Source organism: Apiospora marii (assembly GCF_038362585.1).
Source record: "Apiospora marii strain CBS 49790 chromosome Unknown utg000013l_segment0_segment0, whole genome shotgun sequence".
Taxonomy (NCBI): Eukaryota; Fungi; Ascomycota; class Sordariomycetes; order Amphisphaeriales; family Apiosporaceae; genus Apiospora; species Apiospora marii.
In genome coordinates, this window is record NW_027117384.1 from 2,753,242 (window position 1) to 2,774,615 (window position 21,374).

Below are 21,374 nucleotides of genomic sequence, written 5' to 3' on the forward strand. Positions count from 1 at the left end.
CGAGCGCCTGACTGAAGAAAACATCAAAATTGTCAAGTACCACAGCTATCTTAATGGTGTTTAATATGTACGTTGTCGTCATCTTTACCATCACGGCCATCTCCAGCTTATGAGCAAGGCTCGCCCGTGTTGCCATTCATAAGTATATGGTTCCTCGCCACCCCGAAGCCTAGTCATAGAAAGGGGCAAATGATCTCACACGGCTGTATTATACCTACATAGCACTCCCCAGCTCTAATTGCACTCAATTTTCCTGTAGTAGAGTATCATAATGAGCCTGTAGGTAGTCGAGATGGCGCAGATTTCTCAGGCACCAGGAAGGGTTGCGATTTCAGTCTGCACTTTGATTGGTGGATGAGGCAACATACATGACGCCTCGATGGGAAAATAAGGAAGACCCTATGGGAATGCTTCTTGACATAGATAGTTCTCATGTACTGCTCGAGTTGGACAACTTACTAGCCACCCTATCAAGAGTCTCTCACCCTCGCTGCGATGGTTTCACAGGTAAGCCCCAGGATACCTTTCGCCGGTTGAGACTCGCATAAGCCTAGATCAGCCGGCTCTTACCACCAGGCGCCTTCTAAGAACTGGATAGAATCAGTTGGGACTACCCTCAGTGACCCCAATCTTTACTCTATCCTTTCCGGGGCATGAGCACTCACTCGTAAACTTCGGCATAAGAGGTTAGATACCTAACGTTTCCGGTGCCCATAGCAAAAGCAACTAGGCCACTGTCAATACATATCTCGACTCCGTATCCGCACCATAGTCCTTGCCGTCTGGAAGTGTTCATACGAAGTCATCCATTATGCCCCAAGATCCGAGGCATGGCGCATCGTTGTCGCCCCCCCCCCCCTGAACACCGAGACGGTGACTTTGTTTCTCTCAAGTGCAACAGCATGTGCAGCCCTCACCCATCCACGAAAGCTTCCCTGTTTCGAAGTATACCGCAACAAACACCCACTGCAGCGTCTCGCCGAGCGAGCCCTGACCACGTCGTCGTCGTCATCACCGTCGCTGTACGTCGAACCTCCCCACCCAAGCTCCCGAAGACCGTATCCAGGAGGAGAGACCCGCCACGGATGCCACGTCATTCTGGAACCATCAATGCCCGGCTCCCCTTCCACCTCCCCTTTCTCAGAGTCAGCGCCCCAACACGGAGTACCCGCCCGGCAGCGGGGACGTGGTCTACGGAGAGAGCCCAATCGTCGGCATGCTCCGGTTGCAGCATCGATCGGCGTCGATAGGCCGAGCCAGTCTCACCGTCAGGATGGTAACAATGCATGATCGTCCCCTCCTCCCCGCGAGAAACAAGGATAAGTTCCAAGGCCCGACGTCAAGTTCGTCATGGGTGAAGAGATCGACAGTACGATGGGTTATAGAGGTAGAGTCGATGGACTGGGTATGCCTGGCTATCACGGTTTCTTACACGGAAACTCCGTTGTCTGTGTAGCAGCTCACCATCTCGGATTCGTTTCACTTTTATACCTGAGGCGCGATAAATCAATGGATGTTCGCAGGCTAAGTTGCCATGTGTATAATTGATGTAGTCAACATGCGATCATAATAATGTCTACCCACTGCTTACGTTAAAAACATGACGCCGCACCTTAGGTAAGCAAGCATGCGTGCTAGCCACATCACATGCAGGGAGTCCCGTTTCCCAAAAAGACCCGTCCATGCAGGCGGTATTACGTCTTCTCCCGTAGTCTCTTTCTCTCGCATCAATTCCCATTTGGCAGGTTAAATAAAGTACATGGAGATTACCTTTTCCCTGAACCCCTACCTAAACTACGTAAGTACGATCCAATAACTAGCCCCCGATCGGTGCGCCGGTGTCACACACCCAATAGGGTAGATGATTCGCTGCTCTCTCTGTCTGTTCCTTACCTCGTATCTGGTAGCTGGGTAAAATCCACCACAGCACAACACTCACTGGCTGCTCCTCTCCTCCACGCACTCTACTTTAGCCGCAGGATTTTAGCTCAGGTGGCTATCAGAGTCCCAAAGGGTCGTATCGAAGCAGCATGACAAGGGCTCCTCCTCCTCTCCGCTTTGCCTACTTACTGCCTACTGCACGAGCGGCGCCTTGCCCCCCTCCCCATAAGTGGCATTTGAATGTCACAGTGCAGAAGGTAGGTAAAGTTGCAGAGTTGCAGATTCATGAACAACGGAAAAGACCCTCTCTCCATGTTTGTTTGTCGGTGAGTGGGGATGGAAGTCCCCAAAAGTCCCCAGTAAGTCCCCGTCCCCATGAAGTAGGTAGCAGTAGCAGTTATAGTCGACAGGAAAATCTTGGAAACAAGTGTCGCCAAAACCTTGGCAATCCCTGTCCCGGAAAACTATAAGACCCTGATTATATAAGGATGCCGAAATTGTGACCCAAGCCCTGGGTAATGCGCTGTCGTTTTCGGGGTGGGCTGGCTAGCAAAGCAAAGCAGGCTCCGTCCGTTGCCCTGCGAGAAAAGTACCCGTTGTCTGTTCTTGCTACGACAATAATAGCACCCGGCGCGCGCAAAAGTCGACCCTCAACTTTTCGGTGCGGAGAATCGGACATGCCATATCTCACACCACCCGCCGTAAACCCTGGCAAAAATCATGTTCTTCCCCCCAATACAATTACGGGGCCAGATACAGTAGGGTCAGTCTTCCCGGCGGCAAGGCAAGGCGTTAGTTCGACTACACCGCTGCTGTTGGCTAGGATAAGGGTGGTAATAGAGAGAGAAGCACATGTCTCAGACCGATTCATGATCATCGCGTTGCTACTGTTTGGTATCAATCTTGGTTTCCTGCAACGCAACGCAACGCAACTCAACTCAACTCAACGCAGCCCGCCTGCTGCAACCCGCACAAAAACGATTCTGGAATGCATGTGGTGCACCAATTGAGCCCGAAATATATTTGCTGCTGAATTCTCTAATAAGCACCCCGCTAGCTGGATTTCGTCGTGCTCCATCGCGTGAAAAAAAGAGAGAGCTCTCTGCCTGCCAATCCGTCCAAGTGACTGCTCCTCCGACACTACTATGATACTGCCGTAGCTGCCTGGAATGCTGTAGACATCTGCTCTTTTTCTTCTCTCTCTGCTCTTCTCAAGTCCAAAAGGCATGGCTGAAATCATCCCATCACAAAAATTCGAAAGAAAGAACGCCGTGACACCTTACTATGCTGACCTAGTACAACGCCTTTTGAGGTGTAAGAGTCTGTCGAAATACAGCATCTGCAGGTCGTCTGTCCGACCACTGAATCGAGAAATGAAGAAACGGCTTGCTTGTCGAGCGAAATCACCATTTGAGATGCTGGTCGTTATTAAAAGAAGTGCGTGTAAATTTTGGAGGTCTCGTGAACTTCCATCTCCTGCAGTTCATAGTCAGCGGCTGTCATAGAAAATAAATAATATTAAAAAAAAAAAGATCTGCAAAAGAACATACCATCTTGAAGGTGTTGAGCTCTTCTTTGATTTGCTGGGCCAGCATGGGCGTCAGGCGGTTGCAAGTGGCAATTTCTCCCCTTCGGTCGTACTCCTGGCTGGGCCATGTGTCGTAAAACACAATGCGGGGGCTAAATGTGGCGTTTCGCTTGCTCATACCCGACGGCGTCCCAGGGGCGCTCTTGGTGTCCTGTCGCAGGCGCAGGGCAGACATGAAGTAGTCCTCGCCTCCGATGGCAACGGCCGACCCCGCACGCTTCTGCTCGTCATTCGGTGTGCTGGGGGCACTGGAGTTCGGGGAGTCGCTGATGTGAGGGATCATGGGGAGTTCAAAATTAGGAGCCTTAGATTCCTGGGCCGGACTGGGAGAGTTACTCCGAGCTGGTAAATGTTAGTCATGCAATCAAAGGTAATGATGATGAATATCAAGGTGGGAGGACATACTCTTTAGGATACCCTTTCGCATAGTCGCCAGAACCTCGGCCCTTTCCTTATCGCCTCCAACAATGCTCTTCCTCGCTCCCGAATTGTCGGTACCAGAGCTTCCGAGACGGTCTGACTTCATGCTGTCGGTATGTGCCACGTCGAGATGGTTGGCGTCAATCGAATTCCTCTCGAGACGCGGGAAGCCAGTGCCGCCGGCTGTTTGATCAAGGTCCCCGTTGGAGTTGATATTGACTCTCTCGCGCTCAGCTTCGACGGTGATCATAGAGACGGCCGCCTGGCTCCCTGGTGACACTTCGCTGGTTGGCGTTCCAATCATGGACTTCGGCCGGAAGAGACCGACCAGAGAACGACCTCCCTTCTTCATGCCCTTGCCCATCTTGCGGAGCATAATCGAAGCCGAGGATGCAGTGGATGAGATCGAAAGGTTGTCGGTCGAACCTGCAAATATCTTGGTGCCGGCATAGATGCTGTTTCCGAGACCGCTTGCCTCCTGCTTCTGTGCGATGCGTGCTTGCTCCTCCTCGTACATGTCGTCGGTGGTGGGAGGCTCCTTGCGCAATTTAGAGGATTCAGCCTGTCCAGGGATCTGTTTGCCATTGTCGAAGTCGCCTCCCGCGCTGGCAGCTCTCAACTCGGCCGCACTTCCAAAGGAAAAGGCTCTTCGAAGTCGCGACGATTTATTCTTCAATTTTCCTCCTTTCTCGTTGATAGCGGCGAGCTGCCTGGCGGCGGCACTCGGAGGCCCATTTGCAGAACCCGGAGCCTTGGCTAGCCCCGAAGCGCTGGCAGCCGCGGCAGAAGCATCATTTGATCCAGCTGCCATGTTCACCGGCTTTGATAGCGGCGACGGATTAAGAACGCGTTTTCCCACATCGGATGAAGAACCACGAGGAGGAACGTTTACAGATTTGGGTTGATCAGAAGTGGTAGGCTTGTCATCGGTGCTGGTGATCGTCGAGGCGGGGCTGGCAGTTGTGGGGGCAGATGCATTGGAGTTTCGATTGGTAGACTGTTGTAGGGGGTTTCCCATGTCAGTAAGGGTCGGCAGAACAGCGAGCCAAGGCGCGGGGATCGACCGTTTTATTGGACAATGCCTCGGGTTTGGGGTTCAAATCAGAAATCACTCACCGACGAGGGTCGAGAATTGCTGCTTCGGCTCGACACTAGACTCTCCGAACTATTATTCCTAGCATGGGAAGTGGTTTTCTCAATGGTTGGCACAGTAAGATTGCGGACAATGGTCTTCTGTTGCTGCATCTGCAGCTGCTGGTTCTTCTCAGCTTGCTTCCGGAGAGCAGCCTCATCCGCCCGCTTCTGCTGTTGTTTGAACTCCTGCGGGGTCATGGGACTGGGATAATCGGTGGCATCAAATGAAGCCATGCTTCGTCGCCGGAATCTCTTCGTCTCCTCTTCCGAAGTATGGCGGTGAACCTGCATGTCATCGGCTGCCACACCGGTCATTAATGACCCGTATGCACTCTGTGGGCGGCTAGCAGAGCTTCTGGGGGCAACAGCCTGTTGTCCGCTGCCGGCGACACGAGGATTGTACATGGTAACAACGGTCGCCATACCTGACCCCGAAGAGGGCATGCCTGAGCCTGGAACCTGCTGCTGCTGCTGGACGATGGGCGTGGACTCGGTGTGGCGTGGCGTGGGCCTTCTATATCTTTCCGGTGAGGATTTGGCGGCTGCAACCTGTGCAAAGGTTGGACCTCCTGTCATGTAGGTAGACTGAGGCCGGGGCGCCGCTGGAGAAATGTTTCGGTTCATTTGAGGCAATGACATATCATCCCTTGTTACGGGCTGAGTTGACACCACAGGCACACTCACACCGCTAGACAAGCTGTTCGATTGGTAACGAGCTCGCGGGTCTAACGTCTGCAATGTCGGTGCATTTGGTGTTGATGTTGTCCGGGTTGCTCCGTACGCCTGTCGCTGGCTGCTGTTATTAGCCAGGTTGGGCGTTGTTGTGAACGCATACGGCTGAACCGGCCCGGAGCTGCCTCGGTAATTCGACTGTCCCCCAACTCCCGCCAGTCCATGGTAGTTATTCCTCTGTGCCTGTGATGTGTTTGCCCCGTACTGCTGCCCGGATTGAGAATTCGAATGGGAGTGAGAATGAGCGTGTGCCGGCATGATTCCTGATGATGAACTGGGTCTGTTTTGAAGCACTGTGACTGTTCCGGTTTGTTGAGGATAGGTCTGGACCATAGCAGCCATGATCGAGCGTCCAGACACAGGTGTTCAAAGGTACGGCAGGAAGTTTGTCGTTTGAAGAAATGGTATTGACTCAAAGGAATGGATGGCCACAGCTGACTTTTGAGATTCTCGAAACGAGGGTGCCTCCGAGTAGAAATGCTCAGATGACCTATTGGCAGCCAACAGTCAGTAAAGAAGTTCGAAGCAATCGGGGGGAGGACAAAGCAGCTTGTTTCCCCCCAGGACCTAGGGTTTGTGTTGTGTGCAAAGAAACAAATTGACGAGTGGTTTTGATCCGACAATGCTCGGGGCCAATTGTTTTTTCTTGACTTGTTACACACCTCTTCGGAAACTCGTAGTATTACTGCCACGGGTGATTAGATCCCGTTTATTGCGTGAGGCTGGGCCCGTAGCAAAAGGGAAGGATGATAGTGGGCGGACGGGCGCCTCGGTCGGGTGGAATGGGATTGGACGCCTGCGACCTGAGAAGAGGTAGGTAGGAAACGAGCGGTGATGCCTCCAACGAAGTGGTCCACTGCTACCGTAGACGACTTGGCTTGTCCGATGTCGAGTATTTCCTCACGACGGTCGGTCTCTCTGGTGGGATTACACAACAACGAGGCGTGTTTGGAGAAAAAAGGTCGGGTTCGGGTGATTCAAGTGCCACGAGAGACACAAGTAATCGGTGAAAAGGACGAGTGCTAGAATGAGGACATGAGGCCGCAAGATTTGACCGGAAGCTTTCAGCCAGCCCAAAAGAAGAATGACCAAAAAGAAGAGTCGGCCAGTATGGGATTTTTGGATTTTGTTTCTAAGGTTCAGCAGAAATAATTGCCGGGCCTTGGCTATTCCCGTTCTACGAGGGAATCTGAGACACGACAGCGAAGAATCCGGTTGAGAAGGGACGAGAAAAAGGGATGGGCGGCGGCAGAAGGGTCCTTGTACAGGGGGTAAAATAAAAAGGAGCCCGGCGGAACAAACCACGCTCTAGCAAGAAAGGAAGGACTAGCTAGAATGAGGAGAGTAGATAGAGGACGATGTCGTGCAGTGAGATATGTACTAGGGAATCGGGGGGAGGGGGGGTGTCAGAACGAACGAGAAAGTTGTCGAATAGGTAAAAGGAAAGAGGAAACGAATACTGCAGCAGTGCAAATGCGTGATGGTATTCCAAGAGGTGTGGAAAGGGAGAGAGGCAGGTGGGTATGGAGGTTTCGGTTGCAAGAGTGAGATCGCTGGGTTGCAGAGTGGACACGCGGTCCCAGGTGCTAACCAGAACAGAACACACCAGAATTGGATAGGATGGGATGGGATGGGATGAATCGACTGCGAAAATGAATGAATGAATGCACCTTGCACACTCACACACTCTCTCCTGCAGCAGCTACCTCCTACCGGGCCTGCCTGCAAGTCTCGAGCGATTCAACGGAATACCGTCCGTGTCGTACTGTGCAGGGCGCCTGGGCGACTGGGTGACTTGCTGGGCGACCGCCCGCGACAAAGGGCGACAGAGAGGCGAGTGCTGCTGCTTGTTGCATAAAGCGAAAGACCGCCCATCCCCATGCTCCCCCAGTGCGATTGGTGGCATCGACGAGACCCCACGCACGGAGTACGTACATGCGGCGAGCGCAAGTAGCAGCTGCACCTGAAGTTCAAGTGGATTCATTTGAGGGTTCATTTGCAGTGCATACTGTACTGGGAGACTGGGAGGTGTTGTTGTTGTTGTTGACCTGCGGGCTCGTGTTAGCACCCCTGCTAAGTTAGCACTGCACGTAACAGTGGATGCCAATGCACTTCCATGCTGTTTGGGGGCACGACCGGTGCATTGCCAAAAGCCGCTTGTCCTTGGGCAAGATAGCCCGGCACGCTCTCAAAAGAGGTGTGTATGTACTTGCAGATGCAACAGGTACCTCCGTCCTCAGTTACGGCCAGTTGGAACATTGAATTACATTGATCAATCTCGCGGGTACCAGGCTTTCCCTTCCCTTTTTCGCAGCCTGTCTGTGTCTTGACTTGCACTAATCAAACCACTGGATCCCACTGCGCGCTCCTGCGCCCATCTGTGCAGCCGACGGGCTCACATGTGTCTGTCTTTTCAGGAGATCCCTTGCGCGGATTGGTCGAGCTGCATAAAACGAGACAGTGGCGAGCAGAAGAGGATTCTCAAACTTGGGTTCGATAGAGTGCATATAGTACATGACAGACCAGTGCGTAGCATTCAATGGGCGGGTTTAGATTGTATGCCTACTACGACTCTACACACCAAACACACACATCATCACGCGTAGAGTGTTGTCTGGTGTGCCACGAACGGCTAGACCCTCCTAATGCGACTGATTTCGGGATGGCAATCTTCAGATGCCATTGGCCCATGGAGTCTGGACGGTGGCGTCGACAGGCATTCAGCAATATCGCGCTAACAAGCAGGCATGGGATGGGATGGAGATGGGATGGGGACGGAGACGCGGGCATGCTTGACGAAATATTCTTCGTTTGCATTAGAGGAAGAGATGGAGCATTTGGAGAATTACCCATGAGCCATCCCACCTACGGTCCCTGGGATCTAGAGTCGTACTGTGCAGGGCGGTGGAGTCGTGTCTTCTCGACTTTTGCTTGTTATTTCCGTCAGGGACCACAGTGCAATCTTCAGAATGACATTGTGCATTGACACGCCGTGATTTGATCAAATGATTGACGTCCTCCCCAACCAGGTAAAAACGTATCATCATCTGGGTGTCGGGACTTTGACAAGACTCCGGCTGGGCTAAGTTACTTAAACCACTTATCACCACTAAAACTGCTAGCTCCTGTGGAAGAGTAGCTCTCAAACGTAAGAATGGTTCGAGAACCTCGGGTTTTTCTACTTGCGACGAGGGTCTCTTCAGCGATGAATGTCCGAGCCTTATCAAATGTGAGCATTGGCATCGAACGTATCGAATTGCATAGCTTTTCCGATGCTAGATCCGGTTAGCTCTAGAGTTCTGGCAGAGGCACTCTTCTGGCCGTTCGTGTCAGTCATCAGTCTGTTTGCTTGCTTGCTCGCTTGCGTGAGTCCCCTACATGTCAGTAGACATGTGCATTGAGAGTATCCGTATTGACGTGTAATGGATTGATTCCTTTTTATCCCGATTATGCAACGGCTGCCATGCCTGCAAACTTTGAACGGGTGTATCAGCCAAAGCAAGCGTGCAATGCAAACAGATCCATTGATTTCTGTCCGTCGGACTTGACTTTGTTTGTGGCGAGACGCGGTCTCCCCTCCAACCCCCCCTGCTCTGTACATTATGCATGTGTCTATCGCTTGTCACTTAGGTAAGCAAGATGCCTAGCGCCCTGAGTACGTATGTAGGGGCGGGCGACAAAACAAAAGTAAAAATATATCAATGTCTGGGCCTTGATTGATCAATCAGCTAAGTAGGGTGTGTGTTAATTTTGGTGTGTGTGTTGGGTGTCTAGGCGGGCGTGCGTCAGGTACTAGAGGCAGGTGAGAGGTAGGGTCTAAGTAGCGGAAAATTGATCGATGGCCCCTTTTATTTTGCAAAGATAAGTCCCCAACTTCCTTCCACCTATGCGCGCACCGCGTGGCCACGCAAGCCTCCGTCTCCGTGACGTTCCCCGACGGGCTGTATGTACGTAAAGTACATACACCAGCCCGCCGGTATCTCCAGCGTTCTGCCGAACGCTAGGTAGTCGGGTGATGAGTTGGCCGCTCTCCGTGCGTCATCTGAAGAAGGAAGCGCAGAAAAAGTTATGGGAACAGTGTCTCTCGCGGGAGCCCGGAATCCCATCCTCCCATCGAGGTTTTCTAGAAGCCAATCTTGGCTCCGGCTTTGCCTGCCCGCTTTCCACTCCTCACCAGCTTACAATCTGACCACCCCCCAACTGTCACTGTCACTGCAGCTTTCCTTGTCTAGCCCGGCCTTACTAAGGCAGCTCTACTGCCCTTTTAGGCATCCAGGTAGTAGAAAACCCACTGTGGAATGGCCAGGGGACGGACTTTGTTACTCCAGACAGAACGGACAACCTTTTTTGACATGTACAGTACGGGGTCGTTGGGACTCGGTATTTTTATTACTGTACTTGCTGCTGCTGCTACCTGCTGCTACTGCTGCAGGTCGACGTACATGCCTCCATACGTACGAAGATCAGTTTTCTTTAGTTGCTTAACCTTAACTGTATCCTCGGTGTGTTTCAACCCGGGGGCATGATTCACCGTTGATGCTGCTTCTGGCATACCATACGGCAGTCCCAGTCTCTCGCTACCTAAAACTGTGCAGACGGTGCGGGACATGTTGGTCTCGTTTTTTGTGCTGTGTCGGCAGAGACACATGGAGATTTGCAATCAAATACAGAAAAAGCAGTCATCGCTGGCCCATCGAGCCTATCAACTCGCCAGCCATCCCACTGTTGTCTCCGATGCAGGGTGTCTGATGCAAGTTGCTGCAGGTCTTGATGGACTGCAGCCGCGCCGACTGGCCAAAGATGCAATGAAGGGCACCACCGCAACCAGGCGATTCGACGAGACAGCAAATGGATCAATCTACCATTGGAACTTGACCCCTGGCCCTAGTCGCCCTAAACCGGGCCACTGCACAAATAAGCCGCAGCAGCAAGCTTAATTCACTGAACGAACAGATTGGGCTCGCGCTCACGGTGCTCGAGGGCATATTACGCAATCTTTTTGGCCCTTTTGCATTTTGGTCGATGACTGGATCTTTTTCATTTGGACAGTTGGTTGCGGCCTCGAAAGTGAAAGTGTTTTGAGACGTGCAGCATGTGTGGTTGACACAATTGGGGCGCGTTGCTGCACTAGCACAACGTTGTCTTTTTGTTTTTCTTTCGAGACCTGCGCGAGGGAGGTTGATTGAGCACTGTGAAGCCCAAAGGCAATGACAACCTGAATCACGAATCGATTCATGTGTTGCTTGCCTGCGTGTGCATATGCCAATAACGTGCACCGTCACCTGTGCCAGCCATGTTCGTAGCCATCCTGCCAGCCCTCTTCTCTCTTTTGCTTCTGGCAACCGTCTTCTGGTCGAGTGGTCGGTCTACTTGGAGTGGTGAGAATGCATCGAATTAGCGCTTGGATACGAAACAGACGGAGAATGCACTGCCCCCCAACGTCTTGGTCCCGAATCTCGGGTCTGACAATTCATCATTCACCATCTTCCCCACGAAGTAACCCAGACTGGGACCTGGGTGCCCAGGGCGCCCCTATTCCCAATTTAGCTGCGGGCTTTTTACCAGGGGTTGGAGGCCGGGGGCGGCTTGGAAAAGGGCTCCACATCCAAATTGCATCAGTCGATTAGGGGTTCAGATCTGCATACTAGAGCGCGGGCTAAGCTCGTTCAATTCATCAATATGCAGCGAAAAGCGAAAGGCGCATGGTCGGTCGCGAGGTGGCATTCATTCCCTTGCTGTGGATGACTAAGTTGGAACATCACCATCTCGACAGGCGCAAATACTGAACAGTGCTATCCAGATCGCGAACGGGTTGGGGAGTCGATGGTTTTTTTTGCCTCCACTGCCGGGTCCAGCAGCCAGCCTTATTGAATCGCGGATCGCGGATCTTGAGCACTTGCCGTTTTGGAGTTGGATGGCTGAGGCGTGCTTTGTTGGCTAACATGTATCAAGCCACTCGACTTGCCACTCCAGCTCCAGCGGCATCCGAACCGCCAGTATCAAGCCGCGGCCAAGTAAGTCTCTGTGCATTCTGCACACTCAAAACAACTGTTCGTTTCTGTCAAATACTAATAGGCCCTTTTTTGTTGATGCCGAACTTGCTTCTGACACGGCGGGCAGGTAGCTTATTCATGCTGCTCATTGCCCGCCCCTCGTCTGATCGCGGTCTGATACACCGCCTTCCTGCGCACCTCGGGCTGATCTAATGGAGATGCAGATAGCATGCCCTCATTATGCCCTTGACTCCGCGGAGTAGGGCAGAAGGATTCCACCGAAGGAAGTCGGCACTGTGCCGGTTGTGTCACTAGCAGACGATATACTCGTGAAACGGATGCTCAATGCCCGTGATTGGGCTAATCGGCATGGTCGCCGTAGTATAGCGACCGGTTGCTCACTCGGGTAGCTGGCGGTACTATAGCTTTTAGTAGCTAAAGCTATAGCAGGCTACTTCAACGTCTAGGGAATATTAGATTGGATTTAGCCCAGTTTATTATTTCAAGGACCTGGCGGTCCTCGGACTTTTGGCTTCGATGCTAGAACCATATCACCACCATCGTTCAGCCCAGCTATGTAAGGCACTAACACCAATAACATACCGCGCGCCAAGGGATACCCCGTCGATACGTCGAGTTTCAGAATATTGCTCAAAAGACGGGAAGAGCTATATCGAACCGTTATGATAAGTAATCTCTCTACACCTATCGCGGCACAGAGGAAATAACTGCCAAATTACGTACACTCTCCCAGCCTTACGAGTTGGGCGGTTGTGAATGCGGAGTGTCACATTCTACCTACCATGGATCTATTGGTGGGTTGCAGACGATATTCACCGACACTCTTGAACGAAACTGCATGAGATGATCAGCCACGCCACCACCTCGAAGAGTTGGGGCAGGGCCTCAGGGCCAGAGCGAATCGCTCGCGGGAGCTGGTAATGCCACAATCTGCCGATTCTACTACTATGACTCGACCCATTTCGCATTTCGTTTTTTCCCGATACTGTGCAGCGTGTGCACTAAGACGCATATATCGCATATGTACGACCACGGCCTTCCCTAGGTATTGTACCGACATACGACGTGCGCGCTTCTCGCTGTGTGTGTCGCCGGAAGTTGTGTTGCGTCCGTCCGCCGGAGGTTCCCTCTTCCATCATCAGCAGGTAGGGCTTTGACTTGGCCTTGGTCCCCCAATACCTACTCACGACATATCTTCGCTTTTTTTTTTTTTTCTTCCTTTGGAGCTAGAGGGCGGCGGCGGGCAAGGCCCGTCAGCCGCAAAAGGGAAGGGCAGCAGCCGCCCACGAAAAAGAAGCACCCAGCACCAAGCACCAAGGAACTAGCTGTGTTTCAGATATTGTCTAGTAATAGTAACGCAAACACGCGCGGCAGTTCAAACAGCAACGCAATAGATTCCGGTGGCTTGACCAGGCCCGGCGTGGCTCCATATGATCAACGAGATGGAAGACTCTAGCCCGTCTCCAGCTCGGCACTAGAAAAAGACTAAAGCGTGGTGTATGTTTACCCTGTTTACATACCAGACCGCATCTCTCTCTCGTCCCTCCTCCTCCTCCTCATGTGGCCCCTCCTGATACGTCCGCACACAGTAATATGGTTGCCAAGGCGGCCGATCTGACGGCCTTGAGTGATTATCTGACTCCCGCTATTGGCTAGTTTCTCCTTGACCCAGTAACTATATAACGATTCTTATGGCGCCGTGGCTTCGAGAGCCTGCCGTCGTTTCTAAGGTGTAGGTAGTGGTAGTAAGTAGTAGGTAGTCTTGGTGATACTCTAAAAAGCCTTGGACAACCCGGGCGTGTTGAGCAGAGTTTCCAGCCGCAGGACGTGCCATCGCAATCTCGATTCAGCAGACATTCAGCAGGCAAGCGGATGGGCAAACCCCAAAAGGCAATTAAGGTAGTAGATGACGTAGGATGCGAAGCTGGGGGCCAGGAGGATTACATAGCTAAAAGCTCGTCCGAGTCATGGGACGCTGCAGACAGCAGACTTTCGAAGCGGCCGATATACTAAGATCAACTTGAAAAAAGACCAGACCAGACGGGCCAAAAGGGATGCGCCCCAGGCCCGCCAGTCGGGGGGTTTCTTCGGGATCCCCACTCGGCAAGGTTCCACAGCTAAGATCCCAAGACACCGGTACCCGAGCTGTGGGCCTGTCGATCTGCCTGCTGCCCTCACCTCAACATTCAAGTCACTCCATCCAGGATGCTTACTGCTTACTGCTTAAGCTGCCAGCTGCTGCTTAGTAGATGGACGACACTTGACGCTTGACGCTTGATTGACACCCGACAACGTTCATCCTTACCTTTCAGCTTCTCGGGAAGAAAAGCCTCATATCAAAGTACGATGAAAACACGAGCCATCTTTGGTGATTACCTCATAGGTGAAACCCACAGGCTAACTCTCTCTGCCCCCAGAAGCAGGCGGGCTGAACAGACAGGACCCGATCGATGGTTTTGGGGCGCCAAGCTTGCTGCTGGTGCTGCTTCCTAGACTGACTCCTGCCGCTTTGCTGCTGCTGCTGCTTTGCTACCTAACTCTTTGCTTGGCTGCAGGCAGGCCGGGGGGAGCTGGAGTATCACATTACGTATTGCCCGTGCCCAACATTCCTTCTCGTTACACGGGTCCCGGGTGCTGTGCAAAATACCAGCTGCGCGTATGCACATGCGACACATCTGTGGTCCAAGTCGAGCAGCTCGATGCGATCGAACCACGCCCCACGCGCACACACATACTTGATCCATACCTACCTACACGCACCTACACGTACACAAGCCTCGCAAACGGACTAATGAGGAGGAACAACATCTGGTCTGTGCCGGAAACCCCTTGAACTTACGTACTTAGAGTACCTACCGGTAAAAGCAGCTCTTGTGAAATCAAGCCTTGCCTTGCCTTGCGGGAGCGATCTACCTAGCCAGCAGGCAGGGACCGCCCCCGTCACACCTGCAGCAAACTGGAAAACAAAACAAAACAAAACAAAAAAATAGAGGAGGAAACTAGAAAGGTACCAGAACAAAGAACGAAAGAAAGAAAGAAAGAAAACAAAACCCCTAATACGCCCCAAGCCGCGGCTGGCTCCATAACGTTCGTGCTTCTGGACCCTATACATACGTACGGACGCGGCGCGCGGGGGGGGCCAAGTGTGATAAAGTGGTGGCGGCCATGGTCGGCGTGCCCCGAAGCAACGCCTGTGCCCTCTGTCTCAGCCGACGCGTGAAATGCGACGAGGCCCGCCCCAGCTGCTCCAATTGTGTCAAGTACGGGGCGGCCTGCCCAGGCTACGTCCGCGGCGCCAAGTTTGTGGCCGGCAAGCACGTTGTCAAGTCGCGTGCCAGGGGTGGTGGTGGTTTTGCTGTTTCCTCCCGCACCTCTACCCCGCCTGCTAATGTTTCTTCCTCTTCCCCTTCCCCTTCCCCCTCTTCCAGGTCGTCGTATGGAACAAGGCGGCCGTCGTCGAGGCGGGTTCCCGATGCTGTGCCACCACCTGCGTCGAGGGGTATCCCGCCGCCAAGACAAGCTCCCGTCCACGTCCACGACGAAGACGACGATGTCGGAGACCCTCTCGAGTGGCAGGACGTGACCAGCAGCGAGCAAATCAGCGGTCAGCCGCAGCCGCAGCCGCATCCGCAGCAGCGCTTCCTGACGTCGTACGAGAAGCTCCAGTCGGCATTAGCGCATGTGAGCACGGCGACGTCGCTGCTCACCCCCCGCGACGACCGGGCCCAGTTCATCGGCACGCTGATGAAGAGCCTCGAGGAGTCGCAGCCCGAGAGCGAGCTGGTCGTGCTGGGCACTTGGTTTCAGCAGACGGCCGCGCACCTCGGGCGGAAGCCGGCGCTCGACCGCGCCAGCTGCGCTTTGGCGCTACAGCTGCTGGGGCGCAAGCACCAGGACGACGAGGGTTTGTTGGTTCGGTCGCGCGCCCTGTACGGGCAGGCGCTGGGGATGCTGCAGCGGGCGCTCGACCATCCTGTCGAGTGGAGGACGCCGGAGACTTTGACGTCTGCTATGATTCTTTGTCACTTTGAAGTAAGGGCTGTCTCGTGCCGGCCCAATCAGATCCAGCGTGTTTCTAATGAATGTGCGTGACGTAGTTATTTGCGGGTACGGCCACCACCAACGGCTGGAGTACGTGGATGAAGCATGCCCTCGGCGTCGGGCGCCTGATCCAGCTTCGTGGCCCGGGCTCCTTCAACACGGAGTGGGAGCGGGCCATTCTTCTATCGTTCCGGCCTATAATGGTAGGTCGTAAATTTTGTTGACGCTGTTCTTTTTCACTATGTACTTGGATCCGATAATTGTGAAGCATGGATGGAATGATTGATAGAAGCTACCAACCAGATCATGAACGACCTCTTTAACGGAAAGGATTGCTTCCTGGCCCATCCACAGTGGCAGCCTGTCATGAGGCACCATGGCGAGAACCCATCGGATTGGACCGTGGACAGTCACATCTACAAGTACCAGGTCGACCTCGTCGACGACTACATGCAGCTCCTGGCTAGGATCCCCTCCGCTGTCAAACACCTGTATATGCTACGAGCCGCGAACGCCGCCGCCGCCAAGACGGCTCTGGGCATGGCCGAAGTCGCTCGCATCCGGCAGTCGATGCTCGACATCCGCGCTGCGTTTGCGGCTTGGTACCAGCAGCGTCTTCTGCCCGCCAACCCCGCGCCCGAAGAGGTGCCCACGCAGGACCCGGAATCGATCTACGCGACGGTGCTGCGCTACGAGAGCCCCTGGAAGGGGGCCCTGCACATGGGCTACTGGGCTTCTCTGTGTATTGTGCATGCGACGCTGATGGAGTGCCGCCAGGCCTCGCCCTCGCCTAACAACATCAACAACGAATGTGCTAATGATGGTGATGATGACGAAAGCTACTACGGCAAAGATACCGCCGCCGCCACTTTCGAGCCCCTGGCCGACCGCATCCTCCGCTCCGTCGAGACGGTCGGCGAGGGCCTGATGGGCCCCTATCGCTGCGGCTACTCGATCCGCATCGCGTACGAGGTCGTCGACGAGCGCGCGCAGGCCTGGGTCCGCATGTGGGTCGCGCGCTTCGAGAGGCGGTACGCGGCCACGGCGGTCGAGAGCTATCCTTCGTCTGGGGAGGTGTTCCTGGCGCCTTCTTCTTCTTCCACAAGCACTAGGTAGGGGAGGGTGGGGAAGGAGGAGGGGGAGGAGGGGGATGGGTGATGGTGGGTTGATCGATGGTTGGTGATGATGGTGTGCTGCGTGGTGGGTGTCCAATACACACCCTTAGAGTTGTGTGTATTCTCTTACCTGAAGCAGCTATGAAGATCTTATGAGGTGGAAGAAGGTAGCTGTGATCTATCACTGGTGGCTTCCCGCCGTCTCCGCAGTTTCCGCCGCGCTTGGGCGTTTGATATAGACAAGACAGGGTGCTCGATGTCTGTATGTATGCATGATGTCGCCAGCCATCGTGGCTTGCTTTTTTCTCCGTTCGGCTGTTGAGATATGACGAGTCACACAATACACACGCCCGCCCGCCCAACGATTGAATTGATACGAGATTGGGCCGTATTGATAAGAAAATGTGATATATCAATCGCAATGGTGCAACACTTGCATACACAAAGATCACCGTGTCAACAAATATGCGGCGGCCACTAGGGAGAAGGCGTGGCTTGATCCTGGATGATAGGCGGTCGCTATATTATATGCCCTCCTCGTGTGAAACGCTTCGATAGATATACCTAATCCAGGAATGCCTCCGGGGTTTCAGACGTAGCTTGAAGATATGTTTTGTTGGTCTTTCAAAGCTCTGGGGATCGTCAGTACACAGCGAGCGTGATTGAGCCTAGACTGGTCTTTTGTTCATCCGTCTCTCGATAGAATACAGTATGTCAATACTGTCCCGTTCGTACCCTGAACAAAGCCTCGAAAAACCCTTTGGAGTAGATGTTGCGAACACAGAAACAGACTCGTCCTTGGAATAATAATTTTCATTTCGATATGCTGTATAGGAAATTTCTGTGACATGAATCCAATACGGTCTATCCATCAGCGCCAAGAAGGGATTGACCTCATATAGGGTATGACTGCTAGACGCAGCATTCTTTGCAATAACCGCACATCCATGCGGTCTGAGACGGTGGGTGTGCCCCTGAAGAGGCGTCACCGGGGAACGATACGAGGCTGTTGGATCAATAGCAGCCAGACCCGCCAGCCGGCTAACATCATCACAGGTGTACCTACCTACCCCCTTGCATGATAGCCATGCCCAGCTCGTTGGCATTGGCCTGGCAGCCGTGCATCTCTATTGTAGTATACACGCAAGATGTACGCAAAACCGTTGTCGTCTGTTCGGATGCAAGCACCGAGCGATTAAGACCTGTGTTTTCGGTACTGTAGAGCTGAATGATAGAGCTGGATGGTGACGTAATGGCTGTTAGCGACACACGCTGGGCCAGTCTATACCTTTGGTTGCCGTACGAACTGGACAAGATCATTGCTCTAAGCCAGGTAGACTTTGGAAAAAGCCATGCTACCTCACCAATAGTAGGTCGTAATCAAGGGGCTGGGCTTACAGCACACCAACGGGCATCCTCTGATAGCCCTACTCACGGGCCTCGCAAGAAAGGATCCTGCTCGCGACCTCCCTCAGGCCCGCCGACAGCCTGAAGGGATACTCCGCACTGCCCCTCCACCCCGACACGAGCTTCTCGAGCCTGGCCAGTCTCCCCAGCTCCGCCGGGCTGAACTGCCGGCGGCGCCCCTCGCCGCTCTGGATCGCCAGGAACACCATGGCCATCAAGGTGTATTGCGCGTCGTTGGCCGCGTTGTGGAAGTTGGACGGCGCCGGTCGGAAACTGAACCGGGCCAGGACCCCAGCCAGGGAGAAATCTTGTTGTTGTCCTTCCGGTATGGCGACGGGGAGTAAGGGGCTGTAGGGCGGGAAGATGTACCGTGAGAGGCTGTGCGTGTCGAGCACGAACAGGACCGGCGCGAGGCTCGCGATGTCTAGGCCGAGCTGCCGGAGGATGGAGAGGTCGCTTCCGAGGGAGTGGCCGACTAGGATGATGTTGCGCAAGGTATTATTATTGGACCCGACATCATCATCGTCCGACTCATCATCGTGGATGCAAATGCCTCTCGTGATGGTGGCGGCGACGTCCTTTGGGTGGATCCGGGTAGGCGTCAGGTCGCATTGGCGGTCCCTTTGCTTGCTTCCGATGACCTCGAAGAAGCTGACGGAAATCAGGGTCCGTATATCGTCGGATAGCGACGATTGCTGGAGATCCCTTGTATCCAACGTAGCGATCCCGATCTGGCGGATATTCGATTCTGAACCCAAATTGTAGGTTTTCGTTTTGTTCTCGCCGCCTTCAAGATCGATAGAGACGAAGGCGGCGTCTCGGGATACTGTGTCATCACTCCGCATGCCCAAGAGGCGGTGGAGATGATTGATGCCACCACGTTTGGGAGTCTTCAATCGGGAACCCATAGTCGAAGACAGACTTCATCTCGTTGTTGAACTAGTGGTACCTGGAAATTGACGTAAGCTTGGGGTGTTGATCAGCCCACGGGAGATCTCGTGCAAGAAAACGCAAAGTTCAAAGGCCGGCTTTCCAGTAGATACGCAAAGAGGAAAGAAGGGTTATGGAATGGTCTGGGCCTAGGACTGGGTTATGACACCAGCGTTATTTCCGGTCGAGGGAGGCATACATTGTTGGGTTTACCGTGTACCTAGGCTAGTTAACTTTATCTTGACCGAGAAGAATATCCTAGTTGGATACCGATGAACCTTTCGATATCCCATGTCAACCGAGTTGAAGGCCAGCCTGGATTGAATTTGTGACATGACTTGGGTTATTGGATTTCACGGAAACATACGAGCTCATCATGCATTACGCGCAGAACCAATCCAAACTATATTTGTGAGGTCTCCTATTCTTCTCTTTTTTTCTCCCAATTAAAACTGCGATTAATGCGCCATTTCCATAGTATATAACATAGCAGCTGACCATATAGATATGAATGATGGGGGTTCTTCTTTTCCATGGAGACCCGGCGCGGTACTTTTCAGGGTTGATCCTCCGCTATTATAGCCTGACCAGACCTGGGGCGTACCAGGGCAGTCTTCAAGCAGTCTGAGATTAGACCTATTGATACACTGTTCCAGCCAGAATCATAAATCAATAATACGTGATAAGTTGAGTGGTGCAAAATAGCCAATAAGCACGAAGCTCCAGCAGCTACTCCAACTGCTCATTCCTTCTTGTTGCGACGGAAGAGGTTGATGTCACCGAAGAGCCATTGGTTCGAATGGCGTCCGCAGTGGGTGTACACATTTGCGGTGGGGGAGGTCGCTTTGGGCGACTTGAAAGACGTGCTCCTCTGTTGAGACGAAGAGGGCGATGCTTCCTTGGCTCCGTAGGCGACCCAGGCATCTGAGAACGATCTCGGGACGTTCTAGAAACACAAGAGACAAAGTGTTAGTGGGAACATAAAACGACTACCTATGTACTGGAAGGATAGGATAGGACAGGGCGGCCAAGAAGAGGTTGTAGCTTACCCGATCGCGTTCTGTGGAATCAGAGCCAAAGCTGTTGTGCCTGGAACTAGAATCACTAGTCTGGCCCGTGATGTTCAGTGGAGCGGGCTTTGGTCGATCGGAACCGGAACCCATCTTAGATCGATCGTGTTAGTGTTGGACGGGTATCGTGCGTGCGAGGTAAGCTCGACTAGGCCAGGGCCAATAAAGTAAGAATGTATTGATGGTTACCAAGCTTCAAGCTCGCGATGTTGGTGATGATTTGGAATGAACGCCCTCCAGGGTCAGTGAATGGGCACGCCTGGTGCTGTGGTCTCAATTGGGGTGATGCAGTCAATCACAGCTGCAAAGAGCAAGAGGACATTGTGGAAGAAGGAGAGGGATATTATGGCAGCCCGAGTAAGGATGCATACTTTATATAAACGGCGACCACCGGGGTTTCCCATGACCAGACGGATGAAGTGAGGGGCCACTTGGCCGATTTCATCTGGACCGCCGACTAGCCCGTATCATCCACGACCAAGCACCAAGAGCTTAAGCTGCATGTGTAATTGCCGGTATATGGCCAATGATTAGCCTGGCTGCAAGGGAATTTGGAGGGGTGTCATGCCGTTGCGACCCAAAACCGATGCTACACAAGGCAGCTGAGCGATGACTGTTCCGCCGTTTCTGCCGCCAACCAAAGATCATCGGGGTAGCCCTACGGATGGAGGCGGGGGACGGGGAGAGCTGGAAACTGGTACAGTAGTCGTAGGGAAACTTGCGTCAATGCTGTGGAGGGTGGTCTAGACCTGTTGCGAGCCGCCTGCCGCCTCTTCCTACTAACGTGTAATTCTGGGGGCCAATGGTCCAGGGGAGATTAGATTCACTGTCTCAACTCAAACCCACACCATGGAAACGAGATGGCGCAATCCAGACCCTCGGGATTCGCAGGTTTGGCGGTGAAGAAACAATCTAATCTCGAAACATTGTGTGAGGGTACTGGGCATCAAACAAGAAACATACTGTACAGACAGACGGACGAACTCGGGCTCCAATGCTGCTGCTGTGATGCACAATGTTAGTCATATTCCGTGGATCATCG

The 21,374-nt window shown here is 53.3% G+C and overlaps 5 protein-coding genes across 5 annotated transcripts; 2 read left to right on the forward strand and 3 right to left on the reverse strand.

The window, feature by feature from the left end:
* Positions 1-3,074: 3,074 nt before the first annotated feature.
* PG985_015961 (uncharacterized protein) lies at positions 3,075-6,097 on the reverse strand (the record flags this gene model as incomplete). Its single annotated transcript, XM_066835727.1, has 4 exons — positions 3,075-3,357; positions 3,432-3,811; positions 3,875-4,886; positions 5,006-6,097. The coding sequence occupies 4 exons, from the start codon at positions 6,095-6,097 to the stop codon at positions 3,310-3,312; spliced, it is 2,532 nt and encodes an 843-aa protein (XP_066676930.1). The 3' UTR covers positions 3,075-3,309.
* An 8,837-nt stretch (positions 6,098-14,934) lies between these two features.
* Positions 14,935-15,861, forward strand: PG985_015962 (uncharacterized protein; the record flags this gene model as incomplete). Its single annotated transcript, XM_066835728.1, has 1 exon — positions 14,935-15,861. The coding sequence occupies one exon, from the start codon at positions 14,935-14,937 to the stop codon at positions 15,859-15,861; it is 927 nt and encodes a 308-aa protein (XP_066676931.1).
* Positions 15,862-16,116: 255 nt separating this feature from the next.
* On the forward strand, positions 16,117-16,926 carry PG985_015963 (uncharacterized protein; the record flags this gene model as incomplete). The annotated part of the gene is made up of 1 exon (XM_066835729.1): positions 16,117-16,926. The coding sequence occupies one exon, from the start codon at positions 16,117-16,119 to the stop codon at positions 16,924-16,926; it is 810 nt and encodes a 269-aa protein (XP_066676932.1).
* Positions 16,927-18,352: 1,426 nt separating this feature from the next.
* PG985_015964 (uncharacterized protein) lies at positions 18,353-19,240 on the reverse strand (the record flags this gene model as incomplete). The annotated part of the gene is made up of 1 exon (XM_066835730.1): positions 18,353-19,240. One exon carries the CDS (start codon positions 19,238-19,240, stop codon positions 18,353-18,355), a length of 888 nt encoding a protein of 295 aa, XP_066676933.1.
* Positions 19,241-20,004: 764 nt separating this feature from the next.
* On the reverse strand, positions 20,005-20,425 carry PG985_015965 (uncharacterized protein; the record flags this gene model as incomplete). The annotated part of the gene is made up of 2 exons (XM_066835731.1): positions 20,005-20,208; positions 20,312-20,425. 2 exons carry the CDS (start codon positions 20,423-20,425, stop codon positions 20,005-20,007), a joined length of 318 nt encoding a protein of 105 aa, XP_066676934.1.
* Between the last annotated feature and the right edge of the window lie 949 nt (positions 20,426-21,374).